Below are 25,925 nucleotides of genomic sequence, written 5' to 3' on the forward strand. Positions count from 1 at the left end.
GAAGTAGAAAAATCCACTTTTCTATTTTTGAGGTATCCTCAAAAGAGTCCTTTTATTTTCATGGGGAGTGATGGCTAAAGTCCTTTTTACCTGAACTAGACTAAATACTACATTTCATTCCCTTAATTACAAACTGTTGTTGTTGTCTAGTTGTTAAGTCCTGCCTGACTCTTTTGCAGCCCTATGGGCTGTAGCCTGCCAGGCTCCTCTGCCCATGGGATTTTTCCAGGCAAGGAAACTAGAGTGGGTTGCCATTTCCTTCTCCAGGGGATCTTCCTGACCCAGGCATCAAACCCATGTCTCCTGCAAGCGGATTCTTTACCACTGAGCCACTAGTGAAGCCCTCTTAATTACAAATATCAACTAGGATTCCTTCTTGGTTAAGACAATGGGATAAGCCCTCAAGGAGCTTAGAATTTAATAGGGAAGCCACAGCACCTATCACTACCACACATGTGACGTAATGTATGTCCCAAAGAAATTCTACCCAATGAGTGGGGTCAAAGCCTGCCCTCCATTTTAATAATGCTATGAAAGAAAAAAACAAAAACAAAAACAGGGGTTCTAAGAAAGAGCAAAATATAAAGCACTTATCATGAGAGCACTTTCTGATATTCCTTATAACAAACCAAAGCTCAGCAAAACAAATATGCACAAGAATAAAACTCAGCTGCTTTTTAAACATTTCAGTTTAAACTTGTTTTATAAAAACCAATTAAAGGTACACCTGTAGCTGCACTAAATACACCCATCCCTACATGTGATGATAAAATGACAGAGAATGGTCTTTACTCCCACTGCAGAAAGGATGAAGGCCTCTCAGTGGACTACACCTTCCAGGAGCACCAGACAAGAGCACAGCTAACCTGGGGCTGCAGTTCCAGCACAGAAACCTCTTCCTTTTCTGCCAAAATAAAGGCTCTGACCAGCTACCAGTTCTGTAGCTTAGAAAACCACCTTTCTCCTCCATGGTCTGATTTTGGCCTGTGACTGATGTTCCCAAAATAAAGAGAAATTGCCAAGGCTTCAGCTTTTACTCTGAGTAAAATGGTGTTTTGAGCAAAGGAGCAGCATGAACTCACAGAGGCATGCTTTGGCTACTGGGTTGAAAATAGGCTGCTGAGGGAAGCTGTGATAGCTGCCCAGGTGAGACCCAGGCAAGCAGGTGGCAGTGAACAGGGCGAGAGGGAGTTCCGGGGCAAGAGGGAGTCAGATCCCAGAAAAGATACACTGAATCAACAGGATTTTCTGACACATTGAATCAGGGCGGGGGTGGAAGTAAGAGAAAAACAGGAGTTATACATGACTTCAAGGTTTATAGCTTATTCAACTGGAAAAAAAAAAAAAAAGGATTTGTTCCTTATGGAAATGAAGAAGGCTGCAGAAGAATAGATATGAGGGTAAAGGGATGGAGGGGGCACCAGGAGTTCATGAAGCCCATTGGACACCCAGCTGGAAATGTGGAGGAGACAGCTGGATATTCATATTTGAAATTTAGGGGAGCGGTCTTGGTTGCAGAGGGAAATGTGGGAATTAATTATCAGTATATCACTAATACTGGATTCCCCTATTGGAAAGCAGCAAAAAGTTCTTGACACTGATTAGAAAACTGTCTTAGAACTGATGTGGGAAGCCTGTGACCTGATTGCAGGCCTCACACAAGAGTTGCTAGAGCCCAGGAGTTGCTAGAGCAAGAGACAAAGAAAGCTTGTCTCATGCATAGAGCAGGCAGATCACTTTCCAATCTGGAAATGAGGTAAAGCGAAATTTAATGGAAATCCAGTCGAACACTGTCCAAAGTAGGAGTCAAGGAGAACCCTTTGGTATGTCGTGTGCCAAAGGAATCTCACATATTTCAGGGGTTCCTGTTTTCCCGTGAGTTCACAGACACTTTATCTTTTGCAGATAACAGTCCCACAATGAATCTATTCACCAATTTCATGAAGGTGAGTGAGGGGCAGGGAGCAACTAAGACAAACTCAATTTCAGCCAAATTTGTTACCATAAGCCAAAAAGGATATAAATAAAGATTCATAATATCTGCCACACCAATATGAACTTTCTGTGGGAAGCAGAAAATGTACAGGACTTTAAATTTAGATGTTCTCAATGGGTGACTGAAAACAAGTTATCTCTGCCACAGTCTTATAATTTTAAACCTAAAAGTTGATGGCAAATATCAAACCAATGTTTTACTTCATGTTAACCACTGCTTTAAATCATGCTTCAAGCCATCAAAAATTTACTCATCTGCATTCAGTCTTTTTGGAATTTATGGACCCTGCAGTTTTGGAAGGATGGACATACAATGTCATCTTTTGAGTCTGCTTTTTTTAAACTTCCATTGTAACTTACTGATAATTCAGCTGGACAACTCTTACACTCACTAACGTGTTCTCTCTGAGAGGGAAAAATGGGTCAATTACCAATGGAAGAAGGAGCTGAGAGAAAGGAGAAATACTCGAGTAAGGAGAGCCAGTTACCAATTCCTCGGCAGTCAACCTGAAATAAGGACATGTCTACCGATGAAGGATAAAACCACTCATCTAGCCGTTCCTCTCATTCAGATATGGAGAGATTTTTGTATTTTTTTAATACACGCAATTTTATAAAAGGCACCACATGAGTAGTCCAAATCTTGTTTAGGATTTTTATCAAGTGTATGTTCTGCCAGAAAACATTTCCAAAAAGGAATGGTTTTTGTCTCAAATGTTGTGGCAGCAAATACTTCCGCTGGAGCAGTTAGAACTGTGTCAGGATATTCTCCTTGGCTTCCCTGGCTTTCAAAATATTTGTGTTGCTATAACGTTCATTTGCCAGTATATGTGACTTATGAGTCTTTGTATTCACCTGGGTGTATTTATACAACTGTGATGCCAGAAAACTTTACAAAAGTTGGTGTAAATATGTTGCAATGAAAAACCAGAAATATATCTGCCTTTCTCACTATATAGTTACACTGTATTCCTAAATTATGGTATGAATACAAATTAGTCTTTACTTTCAGAAAACCCAAGGTAGCTCTAATCAGTAACTTTATGAAGCACTTACCAAGGCCACAGTTAACTAATATTACTACATACTTGTGATAAAATGTCTAGCGTCTTATGTAAGTTATTATTTACTCCTCAGTCTTTTGTCAAGCAGATGCTACTCTCATGCGGCTCAGTGGTAAAGAATCCGCCTGCCAGCGCAGGAGACATAAAAGACATGGGTTCAATCCCTGGGTCAGCAAGATCCACAGGAGGAAGAAATGGCAATTCACTCCAGTATTCTTACCTGGAGAATCCCATGAACAGAGGAGCCTGGCGAGCTACCATCCATGGGGTTGCAAAGAGCCGGACACGATTGAGCGGCTGAGCAGTCACGCACGCTACTCTCACAGTTAAGATAGTTTTATTCAGGCTTATATTACTAATGGGCACAGTTGGGATTTCTTGCATCTTCGTCACTAATCTGTTGATGTTTTATTATCTGGGTGGTCATTAGCAGAAAAAAACCTTAAAAAAAAAAGTCTCTGGCCTTGCTTTGTACTCAAAGTGAACTTGGGGAAAGAAGAACTCCCCCTGCCCTCTTCAAAGCAGGTACAAGCAGAAGTGCCTTTTGAGAGGACAGGAAAGCAGCTGGAAAGGGCTTGGGTGCTGAGAAGACCCAAGCCTGGGAAAAAAGTCTGGGAGCATGGGAGAAGGGAGGCTTTCCTGGGGCAAGGGAAACCAGGCACACGGTAAGTGCCATCAATATCTGCTGAATACTCACACCCCAAACTCTATCAAAACATTTTGGTCAGATGTGATGAACTTCAAGAGGTATTTCAGGGTGTCAACAAATTTGGGGTGAATCTATATATATATATAGATATATATATAGAGATAGATAGATAGATAGATATAAATATATATATATATATATATATATATAAATAAATTAGCCACTGTGGGATAATATGCATTTTTTACATAAAACTAGGTAGTCTGTTTCAGCAACACTTTTGTAAGGAATAGAATTGGCAACCCACTCCAGTACTTTTGCCTGGAAAATCCCATGGGCAGATGAGCCTGGTGGGCTGCAGTCCATGGGGTCGCAAAGAGTCGGACACGACTGAGCGACTTCTCTGTCAGGCATTGGAGAAGGAAATGGCAACCCACTCCAGTGTTCTTGCCTGGAGAATCCCAGGGACAGGGGAACCTGGTGGGCTGCCATCTATGGGGTCGCACAGAGTCGGACAAGACTGAAGTGACTTAGCAGCAGAGTTTCTTTTATCCTCTTAAAAAAGAGGAAAGGGGTAAAGAAAAACTCCAACAAGTTTGAAAGAGATGGCCAAAGAAGGTGAGGTGCAGGGCCACCGGGACCAGGGGCTCCCCTACGCCTGGCTCTCTCTGCCATGCCGCCTCATGGCATCTTCTGTGGTAGACTGGCTGAGGAAACTTTTCTGTTTGAAAACAGAAAAGTCACTACGACTTGGTTTCCCCAGCCAGTCTTCTAGCCAACTGTGGCATCTCCGGTACTCCTGCCTTCTCCTGGATGCCCTGAGCCTCCTTCTCCTAAGAACACTCCCTGGGCAAGCGGCAGCGTACCTTTCCCTCCCTCCTCCATCGCTCACCAGTGACTTGGGAGAGTGGAGGCATGCGGCACAACTTTCATTCTCAAAGTTTCCGAAGCTTGCACAGTCTCACTCAGTGAAATAAGACCAGAAATAGCATAGATGTCCTCTTATGGTCATCAGAGGAGGGAATTTTCCCCTTTTGTTTCCAAATGCAGTCTTGCCAAATTTCTCAAGAGCAAACATGTAATATATAACCTGACCTTTGAAAACCATACTCCACTTAAATATAAATTTGCTTAAGACTATATTTCAACTCCTGGTTCCTAAAGCTCAGTTTATGCTATTTATATCTTTTTGTTATAAGAAGACATTCCAATGAAGAAGTGGCAATGAGCACTTACATTTCTCTAATCATGCAAGTAACCCATCCTCCTCAAATTAAATCCTCGTTCAAGTCATCATGGCCTTTGTTTCAATGGCTCTCGGCATTAACCGCATTTTGGCAGTAACAACAACACAAATTCTAAAGTCCAAGTTAACAAAACCTGATAAACATGACATAATCAGCAAATGGACGATGGACATTGCTAATATGATACCTAAGAGCTTGTCATTATACTACTGCCTGCCAAATGAAGACCTTTCTCTCAAATCCAACAGCTATGTATGATTTTATAAACCAGGGGACATTTTTCAAATTTAAGAATATCTATCTTCCTACCCTGCATCACCAATACGTTCAATCATGCAAAAGCTATTAATTGCTTTTAAAGCCCTTAGGTTGTTTCAGCAGGATTTTCTCCTTATGTTTAAAATAGAAAAATACATATCCCTGCATACCTTTGTGCCTGGCTGATGGTGGTGACATGACATCCTGAGTGGTAAATTGCCTTTATCACACTGGTCCATCTGCCTTCATCTATTAACTATCACTTTTGCTAACGCATGGGCAGACTACTGATCACACCTTCTTAACTAGAGGGAGTTCAATCTGGCATAGGGATAATACAACCCCCCATCAACGTGCAATCAGAGGAGGAGGAAAGGAGGAAACAGAATAACTAGAAAAAAGAGATGGAAATCAGCAAATAAAGAAAACAAGAATAGGTAAAAATGGGACAGGAGATCCTCAAATGGAGAAAGAAACTCATGGGAACCGTTACCAATGCTTTTGGTAATTGGTCATTTGATTCAGTTCCACCGAATCACAGGGCACTGTCCTTGCACAGAGCATGCTCTACAGACAAGCAGACCCCCAGCCCTGCAGGCTTCTGGCAGCAAAGCTCTGTTAACTGCTCTTTCATACCTTAAGGATAGCATCTCCTAGTTTCTATTGTAACATCTCTTCAGCACAGTGATCTGGCTTCTGCTGCAATATATTTAAAAGCAAGATTTTGATTAGTAGGGGAAGGAAGAAAGAGAACTGGAAAGCATGATCAAGTTTTCAAGGGAAAGACAAAGGAAATAAAAGGCTAGCTTTGTTTGGTTTATTAAATTTCAAGGGCTTTGCCTGCCAGTTTGAAAAATGCATGATATCATCAGTGTGTTTATTAAAAGTGCTACTTTAAATTGCAGATTGAGCAAATGTGAATTCCCCCTGGTAGCTGTAGGTTACTGGCTAGCAATTATATGCAATTTTTAAATGAAAGGAGGGAAGAAAGTCTTACAGGACTACGGCTCTAAAGGCTATGACTAATTTAAATTTAAGTAAAATTCAAAATATGAAAGTATGATAATGAAATGTCCAGATTCACCCAGGTACAAGATTACCGAGGTCACTTCACATTTTGATTGTTCAAGCCTTTTAAAATGATACTCAGAATCAAATAGTAAAATAGCGTCAACTCTGCTCAATGCTTACTTGACAGTTTATTACTGGATTTATAAAAGGTGGGAAGAAGGGGGTAGGGGAACAGTCCAGAGCAAATGGTTGCTTGCTAACTTGAAAAAAATGCACTTGTTTCAGCACAGAAATAACAAATCTGTTTCTGATTCCAGACATTATTTTCCAAATGCCGCCAAGAAAAGAATCTGAGGAATCCTTTCACATGTACAACACGCACGAGACAACTGGGAAGAGGCCTGTGATCTGCTCCAGGGTGCACTAGGAGGAAGGACAGAACAGGGTTTCTAGGATGAACTGCCCTCTCGGGAGCAGACGCACATGCCTGACATAGTTCATCGCTGTAATCTCCAACATAACTCTGCTATTATTAGACAACCTAAAGGCTTTCCTAAATCTGTAGCTTGTGAAGCAGAAAAGGATATAGACGGGACCCTACCACGCTAAGTATGCAGGCAGCTGGGATACACCCCATCGACAGTGCACCGCTTTTCTAATCCATGAAACTCAATTTCTAGATCTTGGATATCACATAAGGGGAGAATAAGGGAAAGAATCTAGACCAACACTGACGCCTGGTTGAAATCCCTGGAAAGAATCCTGACCAGGTAAAATCCAATACTAAATTCAGAAGCTTAAGATCCATGATGCTCACAAGTGTACTGAAATTATTTTTAGAGTACAAAAGGATGTAAATATTTATCATTTACACATTCAGAACAAGGACATTTTCAAAATAATACCTTATATTTTTAAACTCAGCTATACAGAAGTATCCTTCTCCAATATTTCAAAAATTATGTAAGAAGCAAGTCCATGATTCAAAAGTACACAGTTTAGCAGGCATCACTTTTGTTATATTAACAAGGTAGAAACTGAACAACAGAATCCACTTTGGAGAGAAGAGATAACAGGAGAATTCTGAGAGACCGAGTCACCCCACAGCCTGAGCTAGCTAACGCAACTGTTTAAATTTTGGGCTCACACTGGGGTGACTGTAGTGAAGTACAGTTCGATTTTGTTTTTTTTCTTTTTCCCCCTTCTCAGCAGGATCAGAGTATATGAAGGAAACTGGGTAATTTATAGGAAACAAAAAGGCAATGCTTTCTTTTGCACGACTGACTGTAGTGGGCACATGTTCAACCCTTCTATCCATACAAACTGGTCAAACTTACAATGCTACACATTTCAAATATATCATCAAAATAGCTATACTGGATGGTCATCCTTACAGCTCTCCATTAAATACATCTCCTATGATGCTACCCTCAATCCAAGCAACTAGGCATCCTAATGGGGTGTCTAGTGCCCCTCAATCCATGTCCACTGGGAACCTGAGAACGTGACCTTATTTGGAAACAGAGTTTTTACAGAGGTAATCAGCTAAGATGAGGTCATATACCAGAGGAGGGTGAACTCTAAATCCAATGACAGATGTCCTAATAAGAAAACCAAGTGACAGAGTCACAGACAGACTCCTAGGGAAGAAGGCCACGCAAAGACAGAGGCAGAGGTGCTGCCACAAGTCATGAAACACCCGAGGCCACCAGAAACCGGAAGAAGCCAGGAAAGATTCCACCCCCGAGACTGTGGAGAGACAATGCCTATGCCAACACCTTGCTGTCAGACTCTGGCTTCTAGACCTGTGAGAGCAGACATTGCTGTTTCAAGCCATTCACTCAGTGGTAATTTGTCACAGTCTCTCTAGGAAACTACTACAGATTTGTCTACTAAATAAAGCCAACGCCTTGTTACCAGTACACAATAAGATTACAACAGGAAATGAAATAAATGTTTAAGAACTTTCTTACAGCTGTTTGACATTGTGGTGATAGCCCACAGCATGTGATTCTATGTTTTACAAAATATCCGTGATGGATTGGAAATTAAAGCAAAAAACCTAGTCCTCACAGTTAGAGATGCACTGAACAGATAATTAATATTTATAAAGATGAAGCTGGCACATTGTAATTAAGAAATTTGCATTTTCTGAATTGTCTCAGGAAAACTGAATTGTATTCCATGCAATTTTAGAAGTAAAAGTATTTTATTCTAATTTTTCTGAATAAAGTAATCCATGAATGGTATACAATATATGCAAGGTAGTTTCCTGTTAATCATATTATTTAATAAGCTGGAAACTCACTTCCAAGATCCCTGTTTACACAGTGAAGAACAACACACCATGGCTTTGTTACCGACAGGGACTGGGCAGAACTTGAGAGAACATGTTCCCAGAGACTGGGAGCTCAGATGTTGCTCATGGGGTAAAAACCAGGGTGGAGTCAAAGTATCTGAGCTATCTCAATGGCAACCATAGAGAGTAGAGATTATAACTACATGAGCTATTATAGTCAACAGCAATGATAAAGATGACATCTCTCTTCCAAGAAGGCAATTTTTCTAGCACCAAATCGACCAAAAACTGAGTAGACATAACTTCAAGAAAAAAAAACGTAGCCTGAATGGGGCAAAGGAAACTCTGCATGCATGTGGGAGGCTGTTTGATGTGTTTTCTTTAACAATTTAAAGAAATACACAAGACATGATTTAACCCAAAAGAAGGGCAATCATGCTTCCTTTAATATCCACGCAAATCGTAACCACAGACTTAAAGAGCTCCTAGGACCTCAGTGAGCCACAGAAATAAGCCAATTAGTGAAATCCTCTGAAAAAGCCTCCAACAGAGGCAAACACAAATGCAGGAAGGACACAAAGCATCCCAAGCAGCCCTTGATATTCCTGTGCTTAATCTCACCATGACTTTATCATGGGTTGCCCATACACGTAGGACCTAGAGGGCAACCTAAAAATCATTATTGTAAGTCAAGAGGCTACAAATCACAGGAAGAGAGCAAATGCCAACGGTTGTCCTGGTTGCTGGGAGATGGGAAAGTAGATTTTAAAAGAGATTGTGGACTCCTGATTAGAACACACACTTCAGCATAAAAGCACTCAGTTGCTATCATATGCCACTCATTTGACTTTCTCAAATCTCCCAAGTTACCTCGGAAACTAAGAGTCCATGAAACTGGTAAGATTCCTTAATAAAATGAAATTGCTGTGATGGGAATGGGTGGGACAAATACATTGAAGCAACAGAAGATATGCCCTGCAACAACTGCACACCTGCATTCAATTAAAAACTCTAAACCGGAAGCTATCATTAGATCATAATGATTTCAGCTGGGGAAGCGACACTAGGATTGCAGGCATCCTCATCCAGTGATACTGAACTTTGGGTCTTAGTCACACTTTTTTTGGAGCAAACAATTTTTTGAGAAACAGCATCAGGAGGGCCCATGACTCATTTCACCTAAGAGTATTTTTTCAGAAATACTCAAATTCACTTCAGCTGATGGGTTGCCTTAGAAATCCATTTCAACTAAATACACTAAAATAAGAATTAGTTGAATTCTTAGGGAGGAAAAGATGTGAAGCTCTTTCCTGTTTTTACCTTGTCAATTTGATCAAATTTGTACCAACCATATATACAAATAACTCAAACTCAGAATTTAATATTAAAGACTTGGGTGGTTTTTAAGGTGTCAGGTTAGGGTTAAAACTGTAAAGGCTGAGAGTAAAGAACATTAATCTGCACCTCAGAAACACAGTGAGGACACAGGAAGGACAGAAAAGCAATCAGCAAAGCAAGCCAGGCTCACTTTACTTCCCCAAATTGAAAAACTGTCAAGAATTTCACATCAACAGGCTGACATACACTGAAAGATATGAACAAAATAGTCGACTCCAATTCCAAGGAAATTCACTTGAACTCCCCCATTCCAACAATCTCATTGAAGAACACATTCTCAAATGCTTAAATTATAATTACATTGACAGAGTTGGAAGAAAGAGTTGATGAAAAAATAATCGTTTAAAGAGAGAAAAGCACTCTCCAACTCATGGGGGAATCAGTACATACATTCTATATAGCCACCATCTTCCAGTACCTCCCAAAGTGCTATAGTCCATACACACATAGCTAGGACAAGAATTTCTATTCTATGGTAAAGTTAATTTCATTCCTAAATTCATACATTAAAACTGCAAGTAATAGGATTGCTCCCTCCTTCTTATTCTCTCTAACCCTTTCTACGAGCAACTCATCACATGAAAACTTCTCTAACAGGACTCATATCCCAACTGTAAACCATGCCCACTTAGATGATGAAGTTTCCTTTCATTCTAAACTTTTAATTACTTAGCCTATGACAAAACACATCCCAAACGCATCCAAACAGAGAAATATCCTGTCTAAAAGAAAAATTCCATCTCCCCAGCAGGAGGTCTTTCTTCCTGTTTGCAACCAGAAAAGAACAATGACTTTTTCACTTTCATACTTAACAAAACTCTCTCCAACTTTGATTTTAAGAGAACCAGCCCTCGGTTCTGATGCTGAAAGAACATGCTTCTATTTCACCACCCTGGTGGGCCCAAAGCCCCCTCACCTTTCAGGCAGAACATGGTGCGGCAGTTCCATGAGGGGCCAGTGCTCCGGGCCGTGCAGGCAGCAGGGCTCACACAGCTGTCTCCAGCCCACCGCCCAGCCCTCACTGCCAAGAACGGGGCAGCCAGCCAGCGCCGGGGATTACAGGAAGCCACTGCCCAATCCCCAGCTTTCTGGGCTGAGCTGCTGACACCTCCCTATCTTTCACGGGGAGTTTCACACCATGGAATCGGCCAGGATCATCTGGGAAAGTGAGGGGAGCAGGAAGGTGGGCAGTGGCTGTTCATGTGGTCCAGTGCCGGGCAGCGCAAGGGCCGGGTTTAGTTTGCCTTTATCTCTCAGCATTTCCCACTGCAGCAGATGGAGCACCTCACGTGATCAACAACACAAAAAAGAAACCCCTCGATTCGGTTTCACTGTTTGCTATTAATTATCACGACTGTGCTCTGTCATCATTATTCTTTTGCTAGTCACATTCTTTCTCATGTGGAACAACTCATATACTACTACAGATCTGGCACTAAACGTTGCAATATGAAATTGTACACACAGCAGAGTCTACATAAATGGGTGGATGTGTGTAAAGTGCTCGAAACAGAGCCAGACAAATCATAAAGTACCATGGAAGCATTGACTACTGTTATTATTACTACTACTATAAATACTAGTACTATTAATATCGGCTTCCCTGATGGCCCAGACAGTAAAGAATCTGCCTGCAATGCAGGCAACCTGGGTTTGATCCCTGGGTTAGAAAGATCCCCTGAAGAATGAAATGGCAACCCACTCTAGTATTCTTGTCTGGGGAATCCCATGGGCAGAAGAGCCTAGGGGGCTACAGCTCTTGGGGTTGCAAAGAGTCTGACATGACTGAGGTGACTAACATACACACACACTATTAATATGCTTTTGTGTTAGGATGAAAAATGTGGAGGGTGTTATACTTCCACAGCACTGCCATTTTTCAGATGAGGAAATAAAGATTCACACACAAGTTGGCATCAGAGTATGTGAACTTCTAACTCTGCTGCAGTCATTAGCATATCATTAAGTATCTCATCCTCCACTAGAAAGCTAAAATTCACTCTGGCAAGTTCAAGGCTTACTTTACTGTACACTCTAACACAGATTAAAAAGTGACAGATTGTTTTGAAGTTTTATTGCAGATCTGAAGAGGAACAGTCTGCAGATGAGGCCCCAGGAGTACTCCTGCCTGAAAGTGCCCGCTGAACCGGGAGTGTCCCCCGGTCCTCAGAGACTCTCTTCAGTCTCCTGGTCACAGGAAGTGACCATTGTTCACAAGCCCGTTGCTGTGTGCAGGTCTTCCTCTTGACTCCACAGGATACAGGAAACTGACTCAGAACCTATCTATCTGTCTGTGTCCTAGGGTGCTTGCTGCAGCCGTGGCTACAGACTGTGGATGCTCTGAGTCTTCTGGCTTTCAACACTGGGCTCAGCGTAGTTGGGTTTTGCTCCTCATCTAGTATCACTAGCAAGGCCTGGTTAACAAGCTTTCTACCATAAGGAAGTCACTGTAGCAATACTAGTTGCTATGACCACAGAGAAACAGAAGTGGTCCCTAGCCAGTAGCTAGTAGCAATAAAAAGAAGCCTGCACGCAGAATGATAGTCAGTGATACTCACTCTTAGAACAGAACTAGAAGGAACCTAGTAGTTCATCTGATGGGGAAGAACGGTTCAGAGATAAGGTGATTTGTCCAACTAAGTAGCAGCAACTTCAAGATCAAAGTCAAACCACCTGACTCAGCCTTGACCATCTCAACCACCTGACCCTCCCCCGAGAGTGTTGGAGTCATCCTTTATCTTTTCCTATCTTGAGTGGTCTTTCAGCAATGTATGAATTGCAAAGATATTCCTGAAAGTATTCTTGTGGGTTAGACTAAACTTTTTAAATTGCATACACAGAGAGAAACTCTACACCTTAAAGAGTTAAGGCTTCTGAACATAGGTTAGTACCTGGGGTTGGAGTAACTGCATGCTTTTAACAGCATTCTAAGGATACTCACATTTAAACCTTTTAATACAGAGACAACTCGACAACGTAGAAAGAACAATGAATTGGACACTAAAGAGAACATGGCTGCAGCGACGTCTATAGCCTTGTCTAGCTGGTTTGTATATTAGCTTATGACCCATAGAGATGCAGACTGAAGGTAGGGACTAAATTAACTCTAAGATTCTATCCTAACCTACAAGATTTTTTGCTGTGACATATACAGAAATGGATATTAACATTAACATAAATGAGCATTTTGTTAAGTGCATTATGTCAAGAAAAAAAGACAATCTTTGCTTTCTTATGATTTAATGCAAGAGGTAAGTGAGTAAATATAACAAATAACTATAATAGGATAAATTATACAATAGATGAATATGCAAAATTAATAATGATCAATGATAGCTTCTTGGTTATTACCATTTAACCAAGTTACTCTTGCTACCCTGGTTAAATCATCTGTAATGTAATGGGTTAAACAGTGTCCTCTCCCCACCAGTTTCTACCTATCAAAACCTCAGGATGTGACCTTGTTTGGAAATAGGGTCTTTGTACACATACTTGAGATAAGGATCAAAATGAGAGGACACTGGATTAGGGTGGTATTAGGTATAACAACAACAATATTAATAAGGATAATAAGAGACAGAAAAGAACACGCAGAAACACAAAGAAGGCTATGTGAAAACAGGCAAGGATTAGAGTTATGAAGCCACCAGGTAATGAATGCTTAGAGCCGTCAGAAGCTGGAAGAGGCAAGGAAGGATTCTCTCCCAGAGCCCTGGCAGGGAACATGGTCCTGCGTGTGTGCCTGCTTAGTCACGCAGTTGTGTCTGGCTCTTTGTGACCCCCTGGACCATAGCCCACCAGGCAAGAATACTGGAGTGGGCCCTACAGGCACCTGAATCATGACAGAATAAGTTTCTGTTAAGCAACCCCATTTGTGGTCCTTTCGTACCACAGCTCAAGGAAACTACTACATTTAGCAAGGTAGTGACTGTGGGAGAAGGGGGTATAATTTTTTTTCTTTTTAAACTGACTTCAATTTATGATCACAAGGGCTTAAAACTTGTTTTTCCCAAATCACTGCATGTACTGTGGCTAAATTATTACTGCAAAAGTATACTACCAAAAAGAAAAACCCTTCCACGATGTAACACTGCTAAACAGCACAAATACCACCTTAGATTGGTGAAATGATAGACATCACTGTCTGAAAAGCTCACAGCATTAAACACAAGCAGTGGAACCGGAATAAGCCTTTATTAAAATTGAATAAAATTATAATTTTTAAAATGAAATCCCTTGTTTTCACCAAACAATTGTGAATATGTTTGAGAAATAAAGTATGAAAAGGCATGCTGTTCCAACTAGGAAAAATTAATAAGAACTATTCATTAAAATTATTATCTGGGGATGGGGGTGGAGGGAGGAAAGAAAAAGGTGAGAGAGATTGAGGTACAAATTTTCACTTACAAAAGAAATGAGTCACAGGTATGAAACATACAGTGTGGGGATATAGCTAATGATTGTACAATATCTTTGTACAGTGACAGATAATACCTAGACTCACCAGCACAATCATTTTGAAATGCACAGAAATATCAAATTATCTTGTTGTGTACCAGGAACTAACAGTGTTTTAGGTCAATTATACTTCAAAAACAAACTCATAGAAAAAGTGATCAGATTTCCAGTTACCTGGGGTGAGAAGGAGGCAGAGTTGGATGAAGGTGGTCGAAAGATACAGACTTCCAGTTATAAGATAAATAAGCACTAGGGATGTAATGTACAAATTGAGAGATATAGTTAACACTGCAGTATGAGATGCAAACTGGTGTATAAACAGAGGATAAACAACAAGGTCCTACTATATAGCATGGAGAGCTGTATTCAAATCCTATGATAAACTTAATTGGAAAGAACTTGAAAAAGAATGTATATATACTAACTGAGTCATTTTGCTGTAGAGCAGTAATTAACACAATAGTGTAATTCAAATACGTCCTGTGCTTAGTCGCTAAGTCGTGTCTGACCCTTTGTGTCCCTTTGAACTGTAACCCGCCAGACTCCTTTGTCCACGGGATCTTCCAGGCAAGAATGCTGGAGTGGGTTGCCATTGCCTCCTCCAGGGGATCTTCCCAACCCAGGGATGGAACCCACATCTCCTGTGTCTCCTGCACTGCAAGTGGATTCTTTACCTGCTGAGTCACTATGTTTCAATAAAAAATAAATTCAAAAAAACACTGCTGTATTTGAATATGAAAGTTTTTGAGGATAAATCCTAAGAGTTCTCATCACAAGAAAAAACATTTTTTTTCTATTTCCTTAATATTCTATCTATGCGAGATGATTTTCATTCCAATCCCAAAGAAAGGCAATGCCAAAGAATGCTCACACTACTGCAAAATTGCCCTCATTTCGCATGCTAGCAAAGTAATGCTCAAAATTCTCCACGCTAGGCTTCAACAGCACATGAACCAAGAACTTCCAGATGTTCAAGCTAGATTTAGAAAAGGCAGAGGAACCCAGAGATCAAATTGCCAACATCCACTGGATCATAGAAAAAGCAAGAGAATGTCCATCAGCAGATGAATGGATAAGAAAGCTGTAGTACATATACACAATGGAGTATTACTCAGCCATTAAAAAGAATACATTTGAATCAGTTCTAATGAGATGGATGAAACTTGAGCCGATTATACAGAGTGAAGTAAGCCAGAAAGAAAAATACCAGTACAGTATACTGACACATATATATGGAATTTAGAAAAATGGTAATGATGACCCTGTATACGAGATAGCAAAAGAGACACAGATGTATAGAACGGACATTAGGACTCGTAAGGGAGAGGGAGAGGGTGGGATGATTTGAGAGAATGGCATTGAAACATGCATACTATCATGTAAGAAACGAAGTGCCAGTCTATGTTCGATACAGGATGCTTGGGGCTGGTGCATGGGGATGATCCAGAGAGATGATATGGGGTGAGAGGTGGGAGGGGGATTCAGGATTGGGAGCTCATATACACCTGTGGTGGGTTCATGTCAATGTATGGCAAAACCAATACAGTATTGTCAAGTAAAATAAAGTAAAAATAAAATTAAAAAAAAAAAGAAAAAGCAAGAGAATTCCAGGAAAACATCCACTTTTGCTTCACTGACTACATTAAAGCCTTTGGCTGCGTGGATCGTAACAAACTGTGGAAAATTCTTAAAGAGATGGGAATACCAGACCATCTTACCTTCCTCCTGAGAAATCTGTATGTGGGTCAAGAAGCAACAGATCTAACAGTGTCAAGTTAGAACCAGACATGGAACAACAGACTAGTTCCAAAATGGAAAGGAGTATGTCAAGGCTGTATATTGTGACCCTGCTTATTTAACTTATATGCAGACTACATCATGCGAAATGCTGGACTGGATGAAGCACAAGCTGAAACCAAAGTTGCCAGGCGAAATATCAATAACATCAGATATGCAGACAACACCACCCTTATGGCAGAAAGCAAAGAGGAACTAAAAAGCCTCTTGATGAGTGTGAAAGAGGTGAGTGAAAAAGCTAGCTAAAACTCAACATTGAAAAAATGAAGATCATGGCATCCGGTCCCATCACTTCATGGCAAATAGATGGGGAAACAATTGAAACAGTGACAGACTTTATTTTCTTGGGCTCCCAAATCACTGCAGATGGTGACTGCAGCCATAAAATTAAAAGATGCCTGGTCCTTGGAAGAAAAGCTATGACTAACCTAGACAGCATGTTAAAAAGCAGCAACATTACTTTACCAACAAAGTTCAGTGTAGTCAAAGCTATGGTTTTTCCAGTAGTCACGTGACAGTTGGGCCATAAAGAAGGCTAAATGCCAAAGAATTGATGCTTTTGAACTGCGGTGTGACAGAAGACTCTTACGAGTCCCTTGGACTGCAAGATCAAACCAGTCAATCCTAAAGGGAATCAGTCCTGAATATTCATTGAAAGGACTGATGCTGAAGCTCCAATACTTTGTCCACCTGATGCGAAGAGCCGACTCATTAGAAAAGACCCTGATGCTGGGAAAGATTGAAAGCAGGAGAAGGGGACGACAGAGGACAAGACGGTTAGATGGCATCACCAACTCAATGGACATGAGTTTGAGCAAGCTCCAGGAGATGGTGAAGGACAGGGAAGCCTGGCGTGCTGCAGTCCATGGGACTATGAAGAGTTGGACATGACTGAGCAACTAAACAATAAATGTTCACTAAGCTTATTGTGCTAATCACTTCACAATGTATGTAAGGCAAACCATGATGCTGTACACCAGTGCTATATGTCAGTTATATCTCAATAAAATTAGAAGAAAAAAAATTATTATCTACTACCACTGTGATCACTAATCTAGAGCCAGACATCTTGGAACGTGAAGTCAAGTGGGCCTTAGAAAGCATCACTACGAACAAAGCTAGTGGAGGTGATGGAATTCCAGTTGAGCTGTTTCAAAGCCTGAAAGATGATGCTATGAAAGTGCTGCACCCAATATGCCAGCAAGTTTGGAAAACTCAGCAGTGGCCACAGGACTGGAAAAGGTCAGTTTTCATTCCAATCCCAAAGAAAGGCAATGCCAAAGAATGCTCAAACTACCACACAATTGCACTCATCTCACACACTAGTAAAGTAATGCTCAAAATTCTCCAAGCCAGACTTCAGCAATACATGAACCGTGAACTCCCTGATGTTCAAGCTGGTTTTAGAAAAGGCAGAGGAACCAGAGATCAAATTGCCAACATACGCTGGATCATCGATAAAGCAAGAGAGTTCCAGAAAAACATATATTTCTGCTTTATTGACGAAGCCAAAGCCTTTGACTGTGTGGATCACAATCAACTGTGGAAAATTCTGAAAGAGATGGGAATACCAGACCACTTAACCTGCCTCTTGAGAAACCTATATGCAGGTCAGGAAGCAACAGTTAGAACTGGACATGGAACAACAAACTGGTTCCAAATAGGAAAAGGAGTATGTCAAGGCTGTATATTGTCACCCTGCTTATTTAACTTATATGCAGAGTACATCATGAGAAACGCTGGACTGGAAGAAACACAAGCTGGAATCAAGATTGCCGGGAGAAATATCAAGAACCTCAGATATGCAGATGACACCACCCTTATGGCAGAAAGTGAAGAGGAACTAAAAAGCCTCTTGATGAAAGTGAAAGAGGAGAGTGAAAAAGTTGGCTTAAAGCTCAACGTTCAGAAAACAAAGATCATGGCATCCAGTCCCATCACTTCATGGGAAATAGATGGGGAAACAGTGAAAACAGTGTCAGACTTTATTTTGGGGGGCTCCAAAATCACTGCAGATGGTGACTGCAGCCATGAAATTAAAAGGCGTTTACTCCTTGGAAGAAAAGTTATGACCAACCTAGAGAGTATATTCAAAAGCAGAGACATTACTTTGCCGACTAAGGTCCATCTAGTCAAGGCTATGGCTTTTCCTGTGGTCATGTATGGATGTGAGAGTTGGACCGTGAAGAAGGCTGAGCGCCGAAGAATTGATGCTTTTGAACTGTGGTGTTGGAGAAGACTCTTGAGAGTCCCTTGCACTGCAAGGAGATCCAACCAGTCCATTCTGAAGGAGATCAGCCCTGGGATTTCTTTGGAAGGAATGATGCTAAAGCTGAAGCTCCAGTACTTTGGCCACCTCATGAGAAGAGTTGACTCATTGGAAAAGACTCTGATGCTGGGAGAGATTGGGGCCAGGAGGAGAAGGGGACGACAGAGGATGAGATGACTGGATGGCATCACGGACTCGATGGACGTGAGTCTGAGTGAACTCCGGGAGATGGTGATGGACAGGGAGGCCTGGCGTGCTGCGATTCATGGGGTTGCAGAGAGTCAGACACGACTGAGAGACTGAACTGCACTGAACTGAACCACTGATCACGAGTGCTGGAGAAGAGTCTTGAGAGTCCCTTGGACTGCAAGGAGATCAAACCAGTCAATCCTAAAGGAAATCAACCCTGAATACTCATTGGAGGCACTGATGCTACAGCTGAAGCTCCAACACTCTGGCCACCTGGTGTAATGAGCTGACTCGTTGGAAAAGCCCCTGATGCTGGGAAAGTTTGAGGGCAGGAGGAGAAGGCGATGACAGAGGATAAGATGGTTGGATGGCATCACCAACTCAATGGACTGAATCTGAGTAAACTCTGGGAGATGGAGAAGGACAGGGAAGCTGGGTGTGCTGCAGTCCATAGTTTCACAGAGACTCAGACATGACTTAGCAACTGAACAAATGATCATTGCTGCTGCTGCTATGTCGTGTCCAACTCTGTGCTAGTGAAATTCAAAACTTAATCCCTAGGAAGACTAAGTGAATGGAGCAGGCCAGGGATGAGGCTTGTTTGAAGAATTTACTGTCCTCTGAACAGAACAAATGTCTTGCCTTTGCCAACCATGACTTTAGAGCCCCAACCTCTTCACTCCCTTGTAGGATTACAACATTCTGCGTCATGTTAAAGTTTAATATTATTGTCTCAGACAGAGGGAGTGGTAGCCACAAGTACAGCCAAAAATGTTTAGATGCTCATGTCTTCCAAATCACTCCAGTGCTATTTCATTTGCCTGCTAAAAAAATTTGTTTGGTTTCAATAAAATAGTAGGGATGTGGGTAAATTAGGAATTAATTTGCATAATACATATAATGAGTGAGTCTAGATGGGATCAAAATTCTACTTTGTTCCTGGCAAAATGGAAAACAAAATTATACAGGAAAAACAGGCAAACCATAGTTTTGTTGTTGTTGTTTTTTTAATGCATCCTGATTTTGACTTTTACTCAAAAAGCCAAAGATGGAAAAACCATTTTCCATACCCATTTGAGGATTTGTTTCACATCAACTAAAAAGGTATTCAATCAGGCAAGGTCTGTTCTCAGACCTGTATCTTTGGCAGCAATAGAGACGCAGACACACAGAACAGACTTGTGGACGTGATGAGGGTAGGAGAGGGTGGGAAAAGCAGCCTGGAAACATGTATATTACCAAATGCGTAATGGATGGCCAGTGGAGATTCACTATGTGGTGCAGGGAGCTCACATCAGAAGCCCTGTGGCAACCTAGAGGATGGGATGGGGTGGGAGGTGGGAGGGAGGTTGAAGAGGGAGGGGACATATGTATACCAGTGGCTGATTCATGCTGATGTATGGCAGAGACCAACACAATATTTTAAAGCAATTATCCTCCAGTTAAAAATAAATTAATTAAAATATAACTTATAAAAGTCAGAAGAGACCAAACACATATTCCCAATCACAGGTGCTCCTATTTCCACTACACACTGCCAGAGGCTGAAGATGTTGAAACCTTGTGAGACTGTTTGTACAAGAATATCCACAGAAGAAGCCATGCTGGTGGCCAAAGCTGACTGAGACCATCTGAACATCTTACCAAAGTATTAGTCATTCTCATCTCTCCCACTGTGCTGGGATACTTCGGTTCTTACCAATATTCAGAATTTCTCAGAAGAGATTCAGTCTGGGTTTTTCTGCATATTTATCACTCCCACAGACCCAAAAGAAAGAAGGGGAAAAAAAATGATAACATGGTAACTTTAAACTGGCTAGTGGCCCTACTGCTGGCCCTTATGGTGAAAAACTTGCCTGCCAATGCAGGAGATGTAAGAGACACGAGTTCAACCCTTGGGTCAGGAAGATCCCTTGGAGGAGGGCATGGCAACGCACTCCAGTATTCTTGCCTGGAGAATCCCATGGACAGAGAGCCTGGCAGGCTACAGTCCACGAGGTCGTATAGAGTTGCACGCAACTGAAGTGACTCAGCATGCACTGGTTATAGTGCCCCAGTCTGGCCACCTCTGTAGGCAGCATTGTTCATCATTGGGAAAGCTGGCACACAGGACTTTGTTATGGACACTTCCTCCTAACCTCATCCAACTCTCACATCTCTGGGATTTCTTTGGAAGGAATGATGCTAAAGCTGAAGCTCCAGTACTTTGGACACCTCATGTGAAGAGTTGACTCACTGGAAAAGACTCTGATGCTGGGAGGGATTGGGGGCAGGAGGAGAAGGGGACGACAGAGGATGAGATGGCTGGATGGCATCACAGATTTGATGGACGTGAGTCTGAGTGAACTCCGGGAGATGGTGATGGACAGGGAGGCCTGGCGTGCTGCGATTCATGGGGTGGCAAAGAGTCAGACACCACTGAGTGACTGAACTGAACTGAACCTCATCCAACCTGGTATCCTGTTCGATTTTTCTGCACTCTGCAGCCAGGGCTGACCAACCTGATCCAAAGGGCAACTTTTATCCTTTCCTGCAGTCACTTTTCTTTCAGGAGACCTTTGTATCCTGGCTTATTAAAGACAGCTAACTTTGTGCTGAACACAAACCAATCATGAAGCTCCAGGGTGTCCTGCAAATACCGCACTGGGGGCTCTTGAATGGTTTCTGGCTGTAGGTAGCCTCTTTGAGTCACTGTATTTCCTCTTGGAATCATGGAAATTCTGCTTTTATTGGCCAGTTTAAAATATACTCTGCTGAGATAGTTTTTAGAGTTATTTAATTTTTTTTCCCCTTCAGAGCCAAATCTAGACCTCTTGACATCACAACCAAGAAGGAAGCCATCATTTGTCTGTTTATCATGAAATTTGTCTCTTATCTCATTCATGAAACCCCAGCTCTTCTAACACTCAATGATTTCTTTTTTTAAGAACCCTTGAGCCGCTGTGGTTCTATGTCCCTAGGGAATGCAGGATAAGTGTCCATGTTGACTTGAGCTCTTAGATCATCCTACAGCCTCTCCTGTTCCTCTTAGATGTGCAGAGATTTCTTGACTCCATTGCTGTCCACTGGGCTTCAGTCCACCCCACATAGGAGCACAGGGTACTTCCTGGGCAATGACAGTAGGAAGGAGCCTTTAATGTGAAACCTCGCTCCATTCATCCAGCCAGAAGAAGCTTCAAAAGGTTGTGCGAATGGCTAAGATATTTCTTCAAGTGACAATATTCCTTTATAACTTTATAGTAGTTTATGTTTTTCTAAGTCAAGACTTCTTAAACCACTGTCATACCTACTGCATCTTTCCAAAAGAGCCCCAACTACTCCATTCTCTCCGAGGGGAGAGGAAAACAAAACAAAACAAAAGAAAACAAAACACATGTTTCTACTTATGTAAGAAACACAAGATAAGCATAAATCCCAAACTCCTCATCCAGCAATAAATTTGGACTTGAACTGAATTCTCTTCTGCAAATGTTCTGGCCATTTCTCTTTAAGCCGCCCCGTCAGTAGGCTTTGTTCCATAATCCACATGGTCTCCTATCTGCACTGTCCTGGCTCAGACTATCACTGTCTGGAATACAGCCCTACCTTCACAGCTTGTTTGTTTTGGTGTTTCCTTTTTTTTTAAACTTCTCTGAAGCCACCCTTGACCACTCTTCTCTCCCCCAGCTTTATTTAGGTAGCTGTGATAGTGTCACAATTCTATCTGCCCATCTAAAATGAGTTACTTGTCAACATAAGGACTTGCTCATGCACACCTACTTCCAACGCCCTGTAAAGAACCTGAAACCCAACAGTTGATGAGTGCTTACAGCCTAAACCAGAATTACCGTCACTCCACTATTTCATTCAAAAGCAAACAGAGGAAAGTGTATAAAATCTGCATGAGCTATCTATCCAATAGCACAATGATTCCCACGAAAAGTCATAAAAATATTGAACGTATTCCTTAGAATTAGATACTACTGCCCCACACACAATTGTACTAAAACTCATCATTAACTAATAGTTATTAAATAGTTGAACATATGGTAGAATTTTTATAAATCATCATTTCTTTAAAGACTACTAGTCCAAAGAGGCTTCATTTTCAAACATAGATGCTATTCTCTTTCAAGGCAAGTTCATCAGAACAAACTCAGAAGGCAGGTTTTCCTTCTCTCATTCAGCCTAAATTAAATATCTGAAGGATGATGGAAGTAGAAAAGGAAAAAAAAATTTTTTTTCTGGAAGTATCCATACAAGAATGCTGAAGTCAGTGTCCAGCTGGAGGGAGTACACCAAAAGATGTCATAATAATGACCCCAGATCCCCTTTCTTGGTGCATTTACAATGGATGTATTATAGAAGCAAAATAAAACACAGTGTAAAGTTTTATCCTCTTCAAGATTTACCAATGTCAACGCACCAAATATGTGTATATTTTGGGGAGTCGAAATAACCTCACATCCTTTCATGCTGTGTATTTCATCAATGTGCTTGTGAAGGACTGACATACATATTTCAATGGTAACCCTTCCCACAAAAATCAACTAACCTAAAATAAAGAGGTCATTTGTACCATTTTCTCCTAAGCATCTGAGTAATGTGAGGAAGTTAAAACATTAGTCAACTTTCAACTATAGAAACAGGTGCAACACAAGATCTTCTATCCACAAAATCACGGTCCTAAATCATTCTAAAGAGAAGCCAGACTACAAATCAACAGAATTCAAGATCACGTACCAGCCAACCAGGAGGAACACAAGTTTAGCCGCAATTTACTTGTTAGTAAAACATAAGCCTGTAACCAGAGACAGTTACTGGACTATAATTACTTAATTACTTTTAATCATCAAGCAATATCATAAACATTAAAAGGTAGATACCAAGTTAAAATGCTCAGGCTCCTGAAAATTTCTGCATAATTAAATAATTAACATTTAAGTTACTTAAGATTTATACATTCAAAATATTTTTATTTATAAAATATTTTAAAAACTCAAAGCTCTGTATAAAGAACTAGAGAATTTCCATTTCCATGTGATGTCACCACATTCTCCAACTTCTGACCCACTTAAACCTTGCGGACAACACTTAAAGGAAAGAGCTAATTATTTCCCTTTCAACTGCCAAGTCTTCTGAGCAGCCAGGCAGTTTGAAAATTCAGGAATAGCAAGTTATTTCAGGACCCATAGGATTTACAACAATAATGGTTTGAGGAAACCGCAGCATTTAGGCTCCTTCAGTTTTCTCCCTGTCCTTAGGAGTTTAAAAATAAGCAGGAAAGTGGTTCTTCAAATTGGCAGACCAATTGCAGGGTGGCTTCTTGCCACAGTGCAGGATAATCACAGAGTTACACGATCCACCGTAGGTAGAACATCCACAGAAGCAGCTCTTTTCTGACTCTCCTCTTTGATCAAACAGATTTGAGCCTTTTCCATTTTTATTTTTGTTTCACCTCTTCCTCTCTCCCATCCTGCCCACCTTCTTTCTCTCTTCCTCTCTCCTTTTCTCTTTTTCCCCTCTTCTTCACTTAACATCTAATAGAAGTCACCTACAATTCTGTTGCTGGAAGTAGCTGGCATTTACTTCATGCTTTATTTTTATTTAACGCATCTCAGCAGATTCAGCTGTTAAGGATAATGAAAGTCTGGTGCTGCTGCTGCTGCTAAGTCGCTTCAGTCGTGTCCGACTCTGTGCGACCCCATAGACGGCAGCCCACCAGGCTCCCCTGTCCCTAGGATTCTCCAGGCAGTCTACAGTCCCTCAAGCGGAAAAACATCTGTGTCAAAACCATAATACAAGGTTCACAGTTTTAAAATACACTTATTTCTCTTGAGGTAGGCGGCTTTCTGACGCTGTAAGTTATTCAACTGTCTCTAGGGCCTTCAGCTCATACCAAGGAAAGGCTGCAGCCTGGGACCCTTGGGGTCTTCGGTTTGTTTGCGGGGTGGGGTTGTTTTTTTCTTTTCCTTCAATTCCTTGAAACCTGAATGAATTTGCCTTTGTAAGCAGAAGCAAAGTGACCCAGAAGAACCTGTTTCCAGGGTGAATGCTATTCCTCTTTTGCCTTTGCCATCATCAGTAAGCTGCTTGTCTTCGACACATCTATGTAGAAAACCTTCATTGTGACACAGAGTGGGTGAAAGACTTCCAAAACCTGCGCTGTAAGGTCAGCAAAGGAATCTGTCACTAGATCATCACAGGTAAGTCAGGAATGCCAAAATTAAAGAAACAAATAGAAAGGAACACAGTTGCAATAGTATTTAAAAGAGAAAATAACACAAGGGTACAACCTAACCGGGCTTGTGCCCTTGGACTCTTGGCTGTGAGGTCTTAAAGCAAGCAAGCTCACCTCCTTGGACCCCTGTTTCTCATCTGTCACACCAGGTTATCCTGGAGATTCCTTCCAGCCCTAACAAATTACCTTTGTTCTTTAAGGTAACTCTTAGATCTCTTCACAACTCCAATTTAGGAATTGTATTCAAATATTTACTAAAATGCTCTCAAATGGCACTGAGAAAAAACTCATGGTTGGTCATTCCTTCATTAAGCTCTCTCTCAAAGAGCTGCTAAAGCTGGTTTCTCTAGGTGTAACCACAACAGTAAGAATTCTTTGAAATTTCACTTCATCAAAAATAAAAGACATGTTTACAATTGTCATCTCTGAGACTTTACAAACACAAAACAAAGTAACTATGCTGGATATCAAAAGCTTTTGATATTACAAGTGAGCATCTTTTATCAATTCTCTTATATTTGGAGAAAGAGAGGATAGCAATCCCTACTGAAACTGCTACTTTTCTGTAGGCCTCATTTCTTGAGTCACAGAAAAGTTTTCTTCTACATCTCTATTTTCAATTTTTCAAACTGCACCCAAACATCTTTGCAGCTCTCCTATGTATGAATCAAACATTCACTGAGCAACTACTGTAAGCTTAGGATGCAAAATGAAGATTATTTCAACACAGACCATTAAAAGGTTGCATTAGTTCCAAGAATTGGGAGGTTAGTGGTTTATTAAGAAAGTCATAGAAAAGGCAGAGAGACAAATCAGCTTTTTCAGTCACACTTTATATAATTCTCATTTGTGTTCAGAAGGATCAAAATCATTTTAAGTGGCCAAAAAGGTTTAGTAGAGTAGAACCGACTTCAGATAATAGAAATATGTCTTATCATCACCATCTATTAACTTTTTTATAAGCAGGTGATGTGAAGAAAAATATGAAACTAAAGATATGGAGAACACACACACACACACACATATTTGGTGTCCAACTGACAGTTGGAGAAAAGAGTGGCGAGTGAGAAC

The 25,925-nt window shown here is 41.1% G+C and overlaps 1 protein-coding gene across 3 annotated transcripts in view; it reads right to left on the reverse strand.

The window, feature by feature from the left end:
• Window positions 1–25,925, reverse strand: part of NHSL1 (NHS like 1) — a 156,921-nt gene that overhangs the window by 114,309 nt on the left and 16,687 nt on the right. The window contains exon 1 of one of the 3 annotated variants that reach the window (XM_069598517.1): window positions 10,838–10,938. The exons of the other annotated variants lie outside the window; for them this stretch is intronic. Within the exon in view, the coding sequence (XP_069454618.1) occupies window positions 10,838–10,853 (16 nt within the window). The 5' untranslated portion in view covers window positions 10,854–10,938. Of the gene's footprint in view, window positions 1–10,837; window positions 10,939–25,925 lie in introns of those variants that run through there. 3 annotated transcript variants of the gene reach the window in all.

This window comes from Ovis canadensis, chromosome 8 (genome assembly GCF_042477335.2).
Source record: "Ovis canadensis isolate MfBH-ARS-UI-01 breed Bighorn chromosome 8, ARS-UI_OviCan_v2, whole genome shotgun sequence".
NCBI classification, from domain to species: domain Eukaryota; kingdom Metazoa; phylum Chordata; class Mammalia; order Artiodactyla; family Bovidae; genus Ovis; species Ovis canadensis.